Source organism: Nesoenas mayeri (assembly GCF_963082525.1).
Source record: "Nesoenas mayeri genome assembly, chromosome: 16".
NCBI lineage: Eukaryota > Metazoa > Chordata > Aves > Columbiformes > Columbidae > Nesoenas > Nesoenas mayeri.
The window spans coordinates 16,254,611-16,267,923 of record NC_137562.1 but is presented as its reverse complement, the minus strand read 5'-3'; the positions used below and the strand labels follow the sequence as shown (position 1 = coordinate 16,267,923).

At 46.0% G+C, this 13,313-nt stretch overlaps 1 protein-coding gene across 3 annotated transcripts in view; it reads left to right on the top strand.

Annotated features, from left to right (window-relative positions):
* Window positions 1-12,359, top strand: part of NCOA3 (nuclear receptor coactivator 3) — a 62,438-nt gene extending 50,079 nt beyond the window's left edge. The window contains exons 10-22 of one of the 3 annotated variants that reach the window (XM_080354907.1): window positions 1,218-1,606; window positions 1,871-2,751; window positions 3,149-3,284; window positions 4,384-4,563; window positions 5,092-5,316; window positions 5,794-5,920; window positions 6,389-6,560; window positions 7,344-7,640; window positions 8,753-8,857; window positions 9,305-9,527; window positions 9,741-9,915; window positions 10,467-10,605; window positions 11,528-12,359. In XM_080354907.1, the coding sequence (XP_080211033.1) occupies window positions 1,218-1,606; window positions 1,871-2,751; window positions 3,149-3,284; window positions 4,384-4,563; window positions 5,092-5,316; window positions 5,794-5,920; window positions 6,389-6,560; window positions 7,344-7,640; window positions 8,753-8,857; window positions 9,305-9,527; window positions 9,741-9,915; window positions 10,467-10,605; window positions 11,528-11,539 (3,061 nt within the window). In that variant the 3' untranslated portion in view covers window positions 11,540-12,359. Of the gene's footprint in view, window positions 1-1,217; window positions 1,607-1,870; window positions 2,752-3,148; window positions 3,285-4,350; window positions 4,564-5,091; window positions 5,317-5,793; window positions 5,921-6,388; window positions 6,561-7,343; window positions 7,641-8,752; window positions 8,858-9,304; window positions 9,528-9,740; window positions 9,916-10,466; window positions 10,606-11,527 lie in introns of those variants that run through there. The other 2 variants (XM_080354906.1, XM_080354908.1) reach the window with 2 other exon arrangements.
* Window positions 12,360-13,313: the final 954 nt, after the last annotated feature.

Sequence of the window (13,313 nt, the reverse complement as noted above, 5' to 3'; positions counted from 1 at the left end):
ATGACTCCAAGTTTAATGTACCTTAAATAGCACTTCCTGGGAGCAGTTCTTGTTAATTGCAAGAATAATTGAAATGCCGCTCTGGAAGGAATCTGTCTGCTACTGGCATTCAAGTGCCCCCAGATGCTGGAAACCGAGGAGCTGAGGTGGCTCAGGGCAGCGTTAGTGTGCGCAGCGGAACAGCGGCACACTGGCTCACGGCAGCGTTAGTGTGCGCAGCGGAACAGTGTCACACTGGCTCACGGCAGCATTAGTGTGCGCAGCGGAACAGTGTCACACTGGCTCACGGCAGCGTTAGTGTGCGCAGCGGAACAGTGTCACACTGGCTCACGGCAGCGTTAGTGTGCGCAGTGGAACAGTGTCACACTGGCTCACGGCAGCGTTAGTGTGCGCAGCGGAACAGCGGCACATTGGCTCAGGGCAGCGTTAGTGTGCGCAGCGGAACAGTGTCACACTGGCTCACGGCAGCGTTAGTGTGCGCAGCGGAACAGTGTCACACTGGCTCAGGGCAGCGTTAGTGTGCGCAGCGGAACAGCGGCACACCGGCTCAGGGCAGCGTTAGTGTGCACAGCGGAACAGTGTCACATTGGCTCAGGGCAGCGTTAGTGTGCGCAGCGGAACAGCGTCACATTGGCTCAGGGCAGCGTTAGTGTGCGCAGCGGAACAGCGTCACATTGGCTCAGGGCAGCGTTAGTGTGCGCAGCGGAACAGCGTCACATTGGCTCAGGGCAGCGTCAGTGTGCGCAGCGGAACAGCGTCACATTGGCTCAGGGCAGCGTTAGTGTGCGCAGCGGAACAGTGTCACACTGGCTCAGGGCAGCGTCAGTGTGCGCAGCGGAACAGCGTCACATTGGCTCAGGGCAGCGTTAGTGTGCGCAGCGGAACAGTGTCACATTGGCTCAGGAAGGGGCCCAGAGAAGGAAGATGTTTAAACTGAAAAGTCTGACTGATGACTGTTGAGGAAGGAAAGCTGTTTGAGGGGTGGTGCTGCCTGTCCGTACAGCTCAAAGCACCTAAAGAACCAGGCACTTCTGTAACGAATAAGTGAGTGGCGTGGCTTAGTTCTGCTGTTGTGGAAGCCTGAATTCTCACTGCTCTTTTGGAAAACAAAAATTGGAAAATTATTTAACAATGTTATTCTGTCTTTGTAGCACTTGATTCCAAATAAGGTTTTAATTTGTTTTGTGGGGTTTCTGGGGATGTTGTTGAACTTACAGAGAACAAAATGGATATCGGCCAAACCCTGGTTCAGCTGGGCAGAACATCCGAACAGCGGTGGCTGGGAGCGCGAGCCCTGCCGGCGCTCTGCTGGCCGCGGCCCCCGGCCACGGGCTGGCAGCGCAGAGCAGGAGCTACGGGCTGGCGGAGCCCGGCGCCGCGGGGCAGCTCAGCGGCACCCGCTACGGAGGCCCCGGCAGCGTGGGGCCGGCGAGCTCTGGGCCCGGAATGCAGCCCTCTGCCTATCAGAACAACAGCTACGGGTTAAGTATGAGCAGCCCACCACATGGTAGTCCAGGTTTAACTTCCAACCAACAGAATCTAATGATATCTCCTAGGAATCGAGGGAGCCCAAAAATGAGTTCGCACCAGTTTTCTCCAGTTACAGGTACTTCATTTTTGCTGGAATCTCTCTTTTTTTAATTTTAAGCCATCTTTTCTCATGTCTATCTGAATTCCATCTTTCGTCCTTTTAAACAGTTCTATATGACCTTGTTGTACATGTTGCATAAGTGTAGTATACCTAAAATTATTAATTTTTAAATTATTTTAAAATAATTAACTGAATCTGGCAGTCATACGTAAACTGAAGGAAAGGCAGATACAGACAGCGCTGTGGTCTAATAAGTCGGCTCTCTGTTGTGTGATCCAGGTATGCACTCTCCCATGGGATCTGCCAGCAACACCAGCAGCAACACGTTCTCTAGCAGTTCTCTTAGTGCTCTTCAAGCCATTAGTGAGGGTGTTGGAACTTCCCTTTTATCAACACTTTCTTCACCGGGTCCAAAATTGGATAATTCCCCAAACATGAGTGTATCTCAGCAAAGTAAAACAAGTACCCAGGACTCCAAAAGCCCTTCTGGTTTGTACTGTGAACAAAACCAAGTGGAAAGTTCCATCTGCCAGTCGAACAGCAGGGATCTCCTCAGTGAGAAAGACAGCAAAGAGGGCAGTGTGGAGGCATCTGAAAGTCAGAGAGCACCCTCTGAAAGCAAAGGGCATAAAAAACTGCTTCAGCTACTCACATGCTCCTCAGATGACAGAGGCCATTCGACAGCTTCAAACTCCCCTTTGGACTCGGGCTGTAAAGAATCCTCCGCCAGCGTTACCAGCCCTTCGGGAGTGTCCTCGTCCACGTCGGGGGGGGTATCCTCCTCCTCGAACGTGCACGGGTCGCTCCTGCAGGAGAAGCATCGCATTTTGCATAAATTGTTACAGAACGGTAATTCTCCAGCAGAGGTGGCCAAGATCACAGCCGAAGCTACTGGTAAAGACACGTATCATGACGTTAGTAACACAGCCCCTTGCGGAGAAGGCACCGTCAAACAGGAGCAACTGAGCCCAAAGAAGAAGGAAAACAATGCTTTACTGAGGTATCTGTTGGATAAAGATGATGTGAAGGACCCGCTTTCCAAAGAGCTGAAGCCTAAAGTAGAAAATGTGGATAATAAAATGGGACAATGCAGTAGTTCTACAATTCCTACTTCCAGTCAAGAAAAAGAGACAAAGATAAAACCGGAACCCCGGGAGGAGGTACGGGATAATGTAGTGATGGTAGCGAACAAACCAATATTTTCTTATTCCAGCGAACGGCTAAATAAAGAACGCCCTTGTTTGCACGAGTGTGTAAACTTGTCTAGAAAGTTCTGTGCAAATGGTGTGACACTGTATGATCAGGTTTTATTGTAGAACTGCTGTATAACCAAAGGTACTGAAGTTGTGGGCCGTACTGAAGTTGTGGGCTAATGTTATCAACGAGTTATGGTTTGATTAAGGTAGCCTATATTTACAAACTCTTCCTTAACATGAAGTCTTTAATATCTGCAATTTCACATAGTTACATCTTTTCAGATTAGTGAGGAGCTAAATAAAAGCTGGAGGAAAGCCATGTGATAGTAAATAACCTTGGTGTTTCACTGTGTCTTTTCAGATGAGTGGTGACTTGGATAATTTGGATGCAATTCTAGGTGATCTGACTAGTTCAGAGTTTTACAATAGTGCGATGTCTGCAAATGGAAATAACCTTGGAACAAAGCAAGCATTATTTCAAGGAAATGCACTGTTGGGTAAGGAATTTAGTGTCACTTTGGTTTTAAAATTAGGGTTCTTTTCTTGCCCAATGTAAACATAATGTGTTCTCAAACCCTTAGAGAATTCTTCCTTGATCTCCTGTATCTTCAAGGACAAATGTAATGCAGAATGGCTAATTGTGCTTTCATAGGCAATTAGGTACAGCATTCGCTGTCTCGACAGCACTCATCTGCTATATACACAATGAATAAAGTTAACATCAGTTCCTGATTTTGTGTTCTCTTCTGCGTTTGTCTAATGTAGATTTCTCTGAGACATCAGGAAAAATGTTTGAGAGTTGCAAATTAAAATCAGTGTTCCTTACAGATGACTAGGGGAATAATATGGGATTGGTGGCAAGCTTTGGCTGCCCACTTACTGTGTGCAAAACCACTTTGTGCGCTAGGAGGCTAACCCGCGCCCCTGGGCGCTGAGGAGCGCGTGCCCCCCAGGAGGGGGCTGAGGGCAGCCTTGCTGCCAGGCCAGCGCCATCGGCCTTCTCGCTTCCTCTTGTAACGGGGGTCAGCGCCTGATTATATAGGGCAATAGACTTGCTGCAGTGACCTAAGGACACGAGACATGGATAATGAGAAATGTAAAACCAGGTACAAGAACACGTAAGGCCACCGACGCCATTGGCGGTGGAGCAGAGTGATTTCTGGGTTGAATTAGTCCACGTTGTATGCTGTGCTCAGGAACACGGTGCTTCTGGATTCAGCCTGTTCCAAACCATCGTTTGACTTGGTTCTGTCTCCACGTGAGAGTTATCCAGAGGCTGGGCAGTCCACTCGCATATATCAAGGCATCTGTCATAATAGCGCGTTTCAAAATGTTAAAAACGTGATTCATTATAGAACTTAAATTAAAATGAACACTTTTATGTCTAGGGCCAAAAGGAACTGCATCTGGCTTTTCCTGTGAAAGGTTCTAACTATGTACTCATAATGCGATTTGTGTAGTGAGAACATAAACAGAACTGTTCCTGGCTTGTTGAAGGTCAAACGCGTGTGCCCATAAACAGGTCAGGCGTATTTAAGTCATTGCTGGTGCCTCCTGTTCCAGACGTGCCGCCGCATGCGTCGTCTCGTTTGACAGGCACGAGGAGCCCCCCGGCGGCGCAGGCTGCCCGCCCGCCCTTCGCCAGGGCCGCGTCCCTGGACAGCCCGGCCGCGCCGCTCAGGAACCTCAGCGCCTTCTCCGTGTTACAAAAGCAGAGCCTGATGGGTGGAAGTCCAAGAATGATCGAAAACCAGGAAAATTTTGGAGCAAATCTGGGTTTGTTAATTTTCGTACAAATAGACCTCATTGTAAAGGAAAAAGCTTTATGTAAAACATGTTGCGAGATTATAATATGAGTTTTGGTTAGATGAAACCTTAACGTTAAAGAGTATTAATTTTATCATCAGCATATAAATGCTTTTTAATTATTATCCCTAGCAAAAATTATAAGAACATAACGGTGTACCATCTGTGTATTTATTTCCAGTACTGTGTTTAGTAGTTAAATCATTTTTTACTATTTCGAGTTTTGAATTTAACATATGTTTTCAGTAGATAGAAGCAAGAACAGGTCACGATGGCAGTCAGTCATTAATACTTTAAAATATGTTTAGATGAGTATAGTTGTTTGATTAGAACTTGGCATGGTCAGCTTCAGGTACTGTTGTAGGAGTGCAGGGAATTGCTCCACCTTTGGTGGGTGTCTTTGTTGGTTAAACAAAACCCCATAGGAACAATTCTGTTACCACAATGTGTAATGTATCCTATGTGAAGGACCATTGTGTGTTCTGGTGTTCACGGCAGGAGGCGCTCCCAGCAGAAGCGCGGCGGTGGGCCAGCACCCGGCGGCAGAATGGGGTTTGCCGGGCGCCAAGGGCAGCAGAGCGGACCCCGTGTGCCGGCCGGGGCCCGAGTTCGGCGCGGCGCTGCCCAGGCCCGCGGCCGGCGGCTCCGTGCCCGGGCTGCCCGTGCGCTCCGGCAGCGTCCCCGGTGCGCGGCCAGTGCTGCAGCAGCAGATGGTTCACATGAGTAAGTTCTGCATGTTGTATTCTTCCCCTCAGCATGAGTTCACTAGTTCCGTATTGAGCGTGCAGTGTCAGAATCTTTTTGCTTTGGGTGGAATACCAGCTTTCCATCCAAAGCTTTTCTGAGGTAAAGACTGTTGTTCCCTGGCTGGGACACCTGATGATTTTTTGGCGTTTTCTTTTTCTTCTGGTGCTGTGTGTTTCGTACACAGGTAATTAATGCTGAGTCTCCAGATTTCGAGGGGTAATTTGTGTGTATTTCGTTAGTGAAGTACTGCTCTGCTAACTTCCAGGAACTAAGTGCCATCTGTGGTGATATGAGAGTGTGCTGATATTATGAAGGGCTGTTAGCAGTGCTAATGGAAAGCTTGCAAAGCTGCTCGACAATTTGTGTGGTCATCCCCAATGCTTTACGTGACCCTTGGGACAGCATGGTGGTACTTTTTGTTTTTAAACATTGCATGGATGTTTTACCTTGCAGGGCTGAATGAGATGAACATCGGCATGGGGGGGAACCCGTATGGACAGGCAGGACCATCTCACCAGCCCAGCTCGTGGCCGGACAACATGCTGTCCATGGAGCAAGCATCGCGGGCACCGCAGAACAGGTACAACTGGGGAAGCTTTTAGGGTGATTTTAAATACAACTGTTCTCTGTTTGTCAGAAGAATTTAAGACCTGGAGAAAGTTAATGTAGCACATAGAGTGGGGATAACACATTTGAGTAGGAATGTTTCCATTTCTGCTGCTGTCTTCTCATGATGTGACACTGGGTCTCTTTTAACCCCGCTCCACAAAACGCATTGCTAACAAAATCAGTCCTTGAGTGAGTCACAGAGAAAGAGGTGGGAAATCGGAGAGTCCTGTCTCTGTAGCACATGCAGAAGCCAGGAAGAAAGAGAATCTGCATGTGTTGAAGGACGAATGGCAGTTGAGCGGACACTCTAGGACCTGAATTTGGGACTTAAGTTCTTAAATCTTACTTCTGAGTGATTATACTGCTTAATCGTCTCCAGGTCAATATATGATATATGCCTTTATAGTCCATAATGGCTGTAATGTTCTTGTATTTACAGACAATTAGTTAGAAACTCTTTGGATGACCTCTTGTGTCCGGCTCCCAGTATGGAAGGCCAGAATGATGAAAGGGCCCTTTTGGATCAGCTGCACACGTTGCTGAGCAATACGGATGTCACCAGTCTGGAAGAAATCGACAGAGCGTTAGGAATTCCTGAGCTCGTAAACCAAGTAAGTAAACAGAGATCTTGGCCAGTTATTTTCCAAAAACTTTAATATTTTTTTACTTGAAAGTGAAGAGAACCTCCTCACTCCCTCTGTGCTCCGTACTTCTTGTCTTCGTTCTCCTAAATCTGCCATTGGAAGCATCTACATTGAGTAGTGGTTTTCACTGGAGAAGCTCAGTATTGGTTATGCTTCTTTGTGCATCACAAAACCATAAAATGCCATCTTCTTATCTAAGGTTATTGTAATATGCCTTGGTATATAGTGGGAGGGGGGTGTTTCATTTTGTTTGTTTGTTTTGTGGGTTTTGTTTGTTCGGGAGTGTTTTAGGGGCGTAAATCGTTACAATTCCAGAGCGGAATGCTGCGGGCTCCGTCGCTGAGCCGAGCGGAGCCTGAGGCTCGCGGCCGGCGGGGGCTCGGCGGGCGGGCGCTGCCGGCTCCCGTTTGCACGGCCCGCACAGCGAGCGGGCCGTTCTGAGCATCGGCTGGAACTTGCTAAAAGCCACAAAATCGCGCTGCCGTGTGTACAAACAGCAGTTTAAAAGCGCGGAAGGGCTTGAATAACGACACTGCTCTGCCTGGGTAAGCAGTGTGCAACAGTACTGATTTTAAAAATTTATTATGATTTTTAAATGTTGCTATTTCATTTGTCTGACTAATAGTAACCTGTTCATGCTCTTTCTACCCAAGAATCTCTTGATTGTTGTATGCTGTGTTAGATTTATTGTTTCTTTAAGAATTCCTACTCAAAGAAAATATACTGAAAACATCTTTCTATCTGTTGAAGGGACAAGCTTTGGAACCCAAACAAGATTCATTTCAAGGTCAGGAATCTTCAGTTATGATTGAGCAGAAGCCTTCGTTGTATGGTCAGCCCTATCAAGGGCAAGGGACAGCAATGCCCGGAGGTTTTAGCAACATTCAGGGACAACAGCCGTCCTTTAATTCGGTGATGAATCAGATGAGCCAGCAGAGCGGTTTCCCAGTGCAGAGCATGCATCCCAGGGCGAGCGTGATGAGGCCTCGAACCAATGCACCAAAGCAGCTCCGCATGCAGCTCCAGCAGCGGCTGCAGGGGCAGCAGGTAAGCTTTTGTTCTTGTATTTACACTTCTTGTTTCAGAGTGGAATAAAGTGCACACTGAATTGTGTTGCCTCATGAATATGAAAATTGACATTACAGCAGATGATGGAAAGGACAGATGTTTCATTTTGGCAGTGCTTTTCATGCTGAGCGCCTAATGGCTGCAAGAGTGAGAGAACCTTTATTAGAACACGCGTTTCTCCTTCATCAGCCTCCTTGGCTACCGATTGCATGGGTTCCTGCAGCATGCGGCGCTGTTGCTGCCGAGAGCAGGACTCGGGTGTTGAGCAGCCCCGGGTGATCTCTTTATCCGTGTGTAGGTTTGGTGTTCTTTTCTGAGCCTCACTGGGATCATTAAATAGGCAGCTGCATTTCTCCTGTAAATCTAAAGTTACTTCTTTTTCACTGTGTTTTCTAACTAATCATTTAGGCTCATTGAAATACTGGTTTGCTTTCCATTTATTGATTTGATGTCATTTCAGGTATTTTATTAGGGCAAGAGTAGATACAGCCACATAGGCCTTAAGAGTGGGTTGAAAGCACTGCTTAAAAATTGCTGCACGATTTCAGCATGGAATTCCCCATGTGAAAATGCAGTCCTGGTATCAAACACAGTGTAGAAACTAACTTGGAAGACACTGGGATAGTGCCGTGTGATGTGGGATGAGAGTGTTTAATCCTCAGGAAACACTGTGTTAGCTCATGGTGGTTCTGTGGCACCAGCTCAGTCCATGTGGCTTTGGAGTTTGTGATGGAGAGGAAGGCAGACAGGATGTTATTATTTTAAGGAAAGCTGGTGGTTATACTCTTCTGCCCAAAACATGATTTGGAACAGTCTGCTCTGTATTTATTCTTAAAAAGTGCTAATTTCAGGTGAAGGAAAAAAAATAAAGCAAATGAGTGCTGGACTGTGTGGAGGGTTTTTCCTTGTGTGTGTGTTTGAGCTGCTTAACCAAATAGTTCAATATCCAGGTACATCAACCAAGGCAAAAAGTAACCATTGCACTTTCTAGATTCGGGATGTCTGTAAAGAGTGGGTTTTGGAGGAGTTGCCATTACTTTGTTCAGATACTAGTATTTCAAGCTAATAGTGTTAAAATGTCTTTTTCCAAGTTTATGAATCAGACTCGTCAAGCGCTTGAAATGAAAATGGAAAGCCCAGGGGGTGGCAATACCTCCGTGATGAGACCAGTCATGCAGCCACAGGTGGGGTCACAGGTGAGTAATTACACACTACCAGCTGAAACAGCAGTTTTTAAATAGACACATCTTTTACATATCTGTTGGGAATATGTATCTCTTTTCATGGTCCCTCGACATTCCTTTTTCCCCTGTACCATTTTAAAAGGTGCTTTTCTTACCTCTCTTGTTCATGAGGTGTCAGAGGGATTTGTTCCTTAGGTCATGCTGTCAGTACAGTGTGCCAGTAGTCTCCTCCATGTAGGATATGGTAGCTAATCTACTTTATCACTGTTTAGCACTAATGACAACTGAATGAAAACCTTTGATATTTTGATGATTTTTGTAGTGGCTGTGGGTTAACTCTCTGTTCTGATAATGGATATGCTGGGCCTTAGAGTGTAGGGGATTTGATTGACTCTTGACATGATTTCATTTGTAAAAGTGTTTTCTAATATGATTTTTCTTTTCTCTGGGGGATAGCAGCAAGGTTTTCTTAATGCTCAAATGGTGGCTCAGCGTAACAGGGAGCTAATAAGTCATCATTTTAGACAACAGAGGATGGCAATGATGATGCAGCAGCAACAGCAACCTCAGGCCTTCAGCCCCCCGCCAAACGTGACAGCCTCAGGAAGCATGGACAGTGCTCTGGCCGGCCCCCCAATGGCTCAAGTTCCTCCACAGCAGTTCCCCTACCCACCCAATTACGGTACGGGTGCTAACATGGCTTATTTTGTCTGTCTGTTGCTCTTCTCACTTTCTTCATTTATTATTAATCCAAACTACCTAAATACCAATGATTCTGAAAAAACAAAAATAGTTCTACAATAAAGGCTAATTTTTCCCTTACTATCATTGCAAGAAGATAAACTTGCAAGTGCTGGGTGATGGTAACTGTGTTGTCTGTCCTTCATCTTTTAAGGACTAAGCCAACAACCTGACCCTGCGTACAGCAGAGTACCGAGCCCTCCCAACCCCATGATCACGTCAAGAATGGGCCCCTCGCAGAACGCCATGATGCAGCACCCGCAGGCAGCGCCCCTGTACCAGTCCCCGGAGATGAAGGGCTGGCCCTCGGGCAGCATGGCCAGGAGCAGGTGAGTGCACCTGCCCTCCGAAGCTCTAAAAGTGCCTTTCGTTCTGTCGACAGCAGAAGCCGTGTAAAGTAGCTTGGAGGAGGAAAAGAAGAGGGAAGAGGAATTCTGTCTCTAGCCTCTGTATTGCCCTTGATCCTGCTCTGGTTTAGGAAACAGACTGATTAAATGTCACTTATGCTTATCTCCATTTATTCACATTGGACCTCTGCAGTCTTTGTAACTGAAAGCAACAGTCAGTCTTTGAATATTGACAAAAATAACTTGGGAGGTGAAATATGGCGGTTTGGAGTAGTATTACAAAGGGTACAGCCTTAACAGAACCCTCCAGAAAGGTTAAATGGGAAATACATATGCATGCTTCTGCCTATATGGAACAATTCCGAATTCCTTCGGGAGGGAAGTTTCTGTTTCTGTGTTAAGCAGGTATTCGGTAGAAACAAGTTATGGTAAAAATAGTTTTATCTCACACATTGACAGCCGGTGCAGGGAAAGCAATATATAAATATGTAAAGTTCTTGGAAGGTAATCTGATCTGCCCTTTTGTGCTTCAGCTTCCCCCAGCAGCAGTTCAGCCACCAGGGCAACGCGACCGCGTACAGCATGATGCACATGAACGGCAGCGGTGGCCACATGGGACAGATGAACATCAACGCCATGCCCATGTCAGGGATGCCTCTGGGTCCAGACCAGGTCAGTGGTACATAAAGATGGATGAAAAGATCTGTTGACTCTTTTCCCATTGAATACAATTTGCTTAAGCCATTCCTCTGGCTTAATCTTCTTCTCAGTTATCCTGTTTGTATTTACATCTGTGGACCTACCATTTGTACGTCCCAAGAGATACCTTATTTTTGATGATATTTAAATCGAACCTATGATGAACCCAAGCTGCAGGCTGTGGGTAGCTGCTGACTTAGAAGCGTTATAGGTAGGATCAAGGCTTAAACTGCAGAAAGGATAAATACTTCCGAGCCTGGAGAAACCCCAGGCAGCAAAACACAAAGACTATGAAAAGCATCTTCGGCAGACGTAAAAGGGTATATATGATGGCCCTCGTGAGTCGGCCCAACAGTCCTGGCAGCGCAGGATCCTCCTTCTGGCAGGAGCTGCTGCTGCTACTCACCCTTTTAACACCTCAGAACAGCCGGTGTGTGCGCAGCAAGAACCTACGGAACACGTAGGCCCTTAGTTTAAGGGAAAACGAGCTAATAAGGCGCTGCAAAGAAGGCTAAAATACTATTTCACTGTAGTCTTTCCACTAAATACCAAGGGATGAGCAATGTAATGTTGAGATAAGCTAAATTTATTAAGTAGAACGTACCTCATGAAATGTTGTCTAAGGTACCTAAGGAAGCAGCCAAAGTAATTGAGAGTTCAGGGGGATAAGTAAGGTATTGGAGGATGTCAATATAACAAGTACGTTTATAAACAGAGGAGAATGGAAATGGAAGTGAAATATCCCATTCTCCAAACCAGCCTGTCACACAGGGAAGGTACTCAGCATGTTTAGGAAACTCTGGGGCCGCGTTTCTTTTCAGAAAGCAGTATGTTGACCAGCTTTTCAGCTGGTGGTTTTTAATTTTCTCTGTTGGTTGTTCCTTCTCTTTAACAGAAGTACTGCTGACACCCAGACCGGTCTCTTCGCACAAGAATGTGCTGTGTTAACGATGCACTAGTATTACAAAGGAAAGCTACGCATTCTTCACGGCAACTCGTGCTGGCCTTATGGAAATACGTGACTTTTCCTGTTAATCACCGTGATGTCCTAAGTTACTTCATTCAGAGGAAAACAAACCAGAAAAACCCCAACACAAACAGATTGAGTAGGAGCAGCGTGCGTGTTACCGGGCGGTGTGGTGTGCAGAGGGTCACGGGCGTGCTGGGCGCCGTGCCCGCGGCGCCGGAGCCGGCGGTGCCGCGCAGGGCCGGCGGGCGGGCGCCGCCGCCCCGCGGGGAGGATCCCGCTTTCTCTAGAACAACATCTGACAGAGAATGTAGTTCTGGCCTTGACTCTTTTATATTAATTCCTGAATATAAATGCTGCTTTTAATCTCTTACCCCCCGAGTCAGGATTTCCCAAGCAGAGTAGCAGTGCACGTACTAGTCCAAAATCCTGTCCATTGAAGCCAAGGGGTAAAAAGAGAGGCTAATAAATTTAAATTATTTAAACACAATTGTGACTAATATTTACATATTGATGTGCAGCTGAGTGCACTTTATAAAAGACTCTACCATGGATTCATGCAATATCTCTGATGAGGACAACATGAAGGTGGGTGTACTCGTGGTCCTGCTCAAACACAATCTCTTAAGAATTATTTGAAAAGACTGCATAGTGCAACATTTTCTGTGTGTGGAAATTAGAGCAATAATCGTTCATCTTTTTGAAAATAACTTTGGCCGACTCAAGGCGCTGCCGGCTGAATCGGGATTTTGCAGTCTTTTTGTGAATAAACTTTGTAAATACGATCTTTAAGATAATATATTATATATATGACTTTTGTAGGTCACTAACTCATTTTTGCAGAGTTCGTGAAGCTAAATATTTAACAAAATGGATTTCTGTAAACTCAGTGTAGTTGAGGTCCAAATAGATTTTCTCTTTTTCTTTCCTTTTCACATCCGATTCAAGGCCATTGAAGCTGGGTGACTCGGGCCCACGTCCTTCTCCTCTTTGGTCTTCACCATTCATTATTTTTACATGTTTAACGTACAGCTTTTTCCAACAGGCCAGTTGTTAAATGCTTTCTCCCTCCGAGAGCACTTGGTTTGTACACACGGCGGTTTGCCCACAGGCTCTGCGTGGTCAGACCTTACGACCTGTCGTGACTTTCTGGAATACGTTGCCTTTTCAGTTGATGAGTCTGAGTTGTGTCTTTTTTGGTCAATTTTAACAGACTCTAAATGTTCTTCAAAAACGTTTGTCTGTTGCAGAATATTTGTTGTTACATGACATTGAGAAACCTTTAAGGACATGAAGCCACAATTTAACCAAACGTCTGCACCTCATCGGCTTGTTCTGATAGTCATGAATGTACATTCTGAGCAGGTTTCTTTCATAGCAGTATTGAAGCCAGCCTACAACTTTATTCCTGTTATTTGCTGATAGTTCCTCCTCCTCTATTTTGGTTCCTTGAAATGAAAATCCCTTTGCAGTTTTTCCAAGTGCAACCTCTGAACTTCCGCACGGGATGACCCAGGAATGTTTAAGATTCGTGGTGCTGTGGTTCTGTTGTTCACTGTGCAATGCAAAAGTGGCTTCTCCCAAGTGAGTGAAAACAATGAGCAGGTTCCTGATTAACTCTTCTCGGTACTGTAAGCCAGGTGGTTTATTGTTCAAAATGTTAATGATCTTCCATTTTAACAGAAATAACTTCAACAATAGATATTCTCACCAC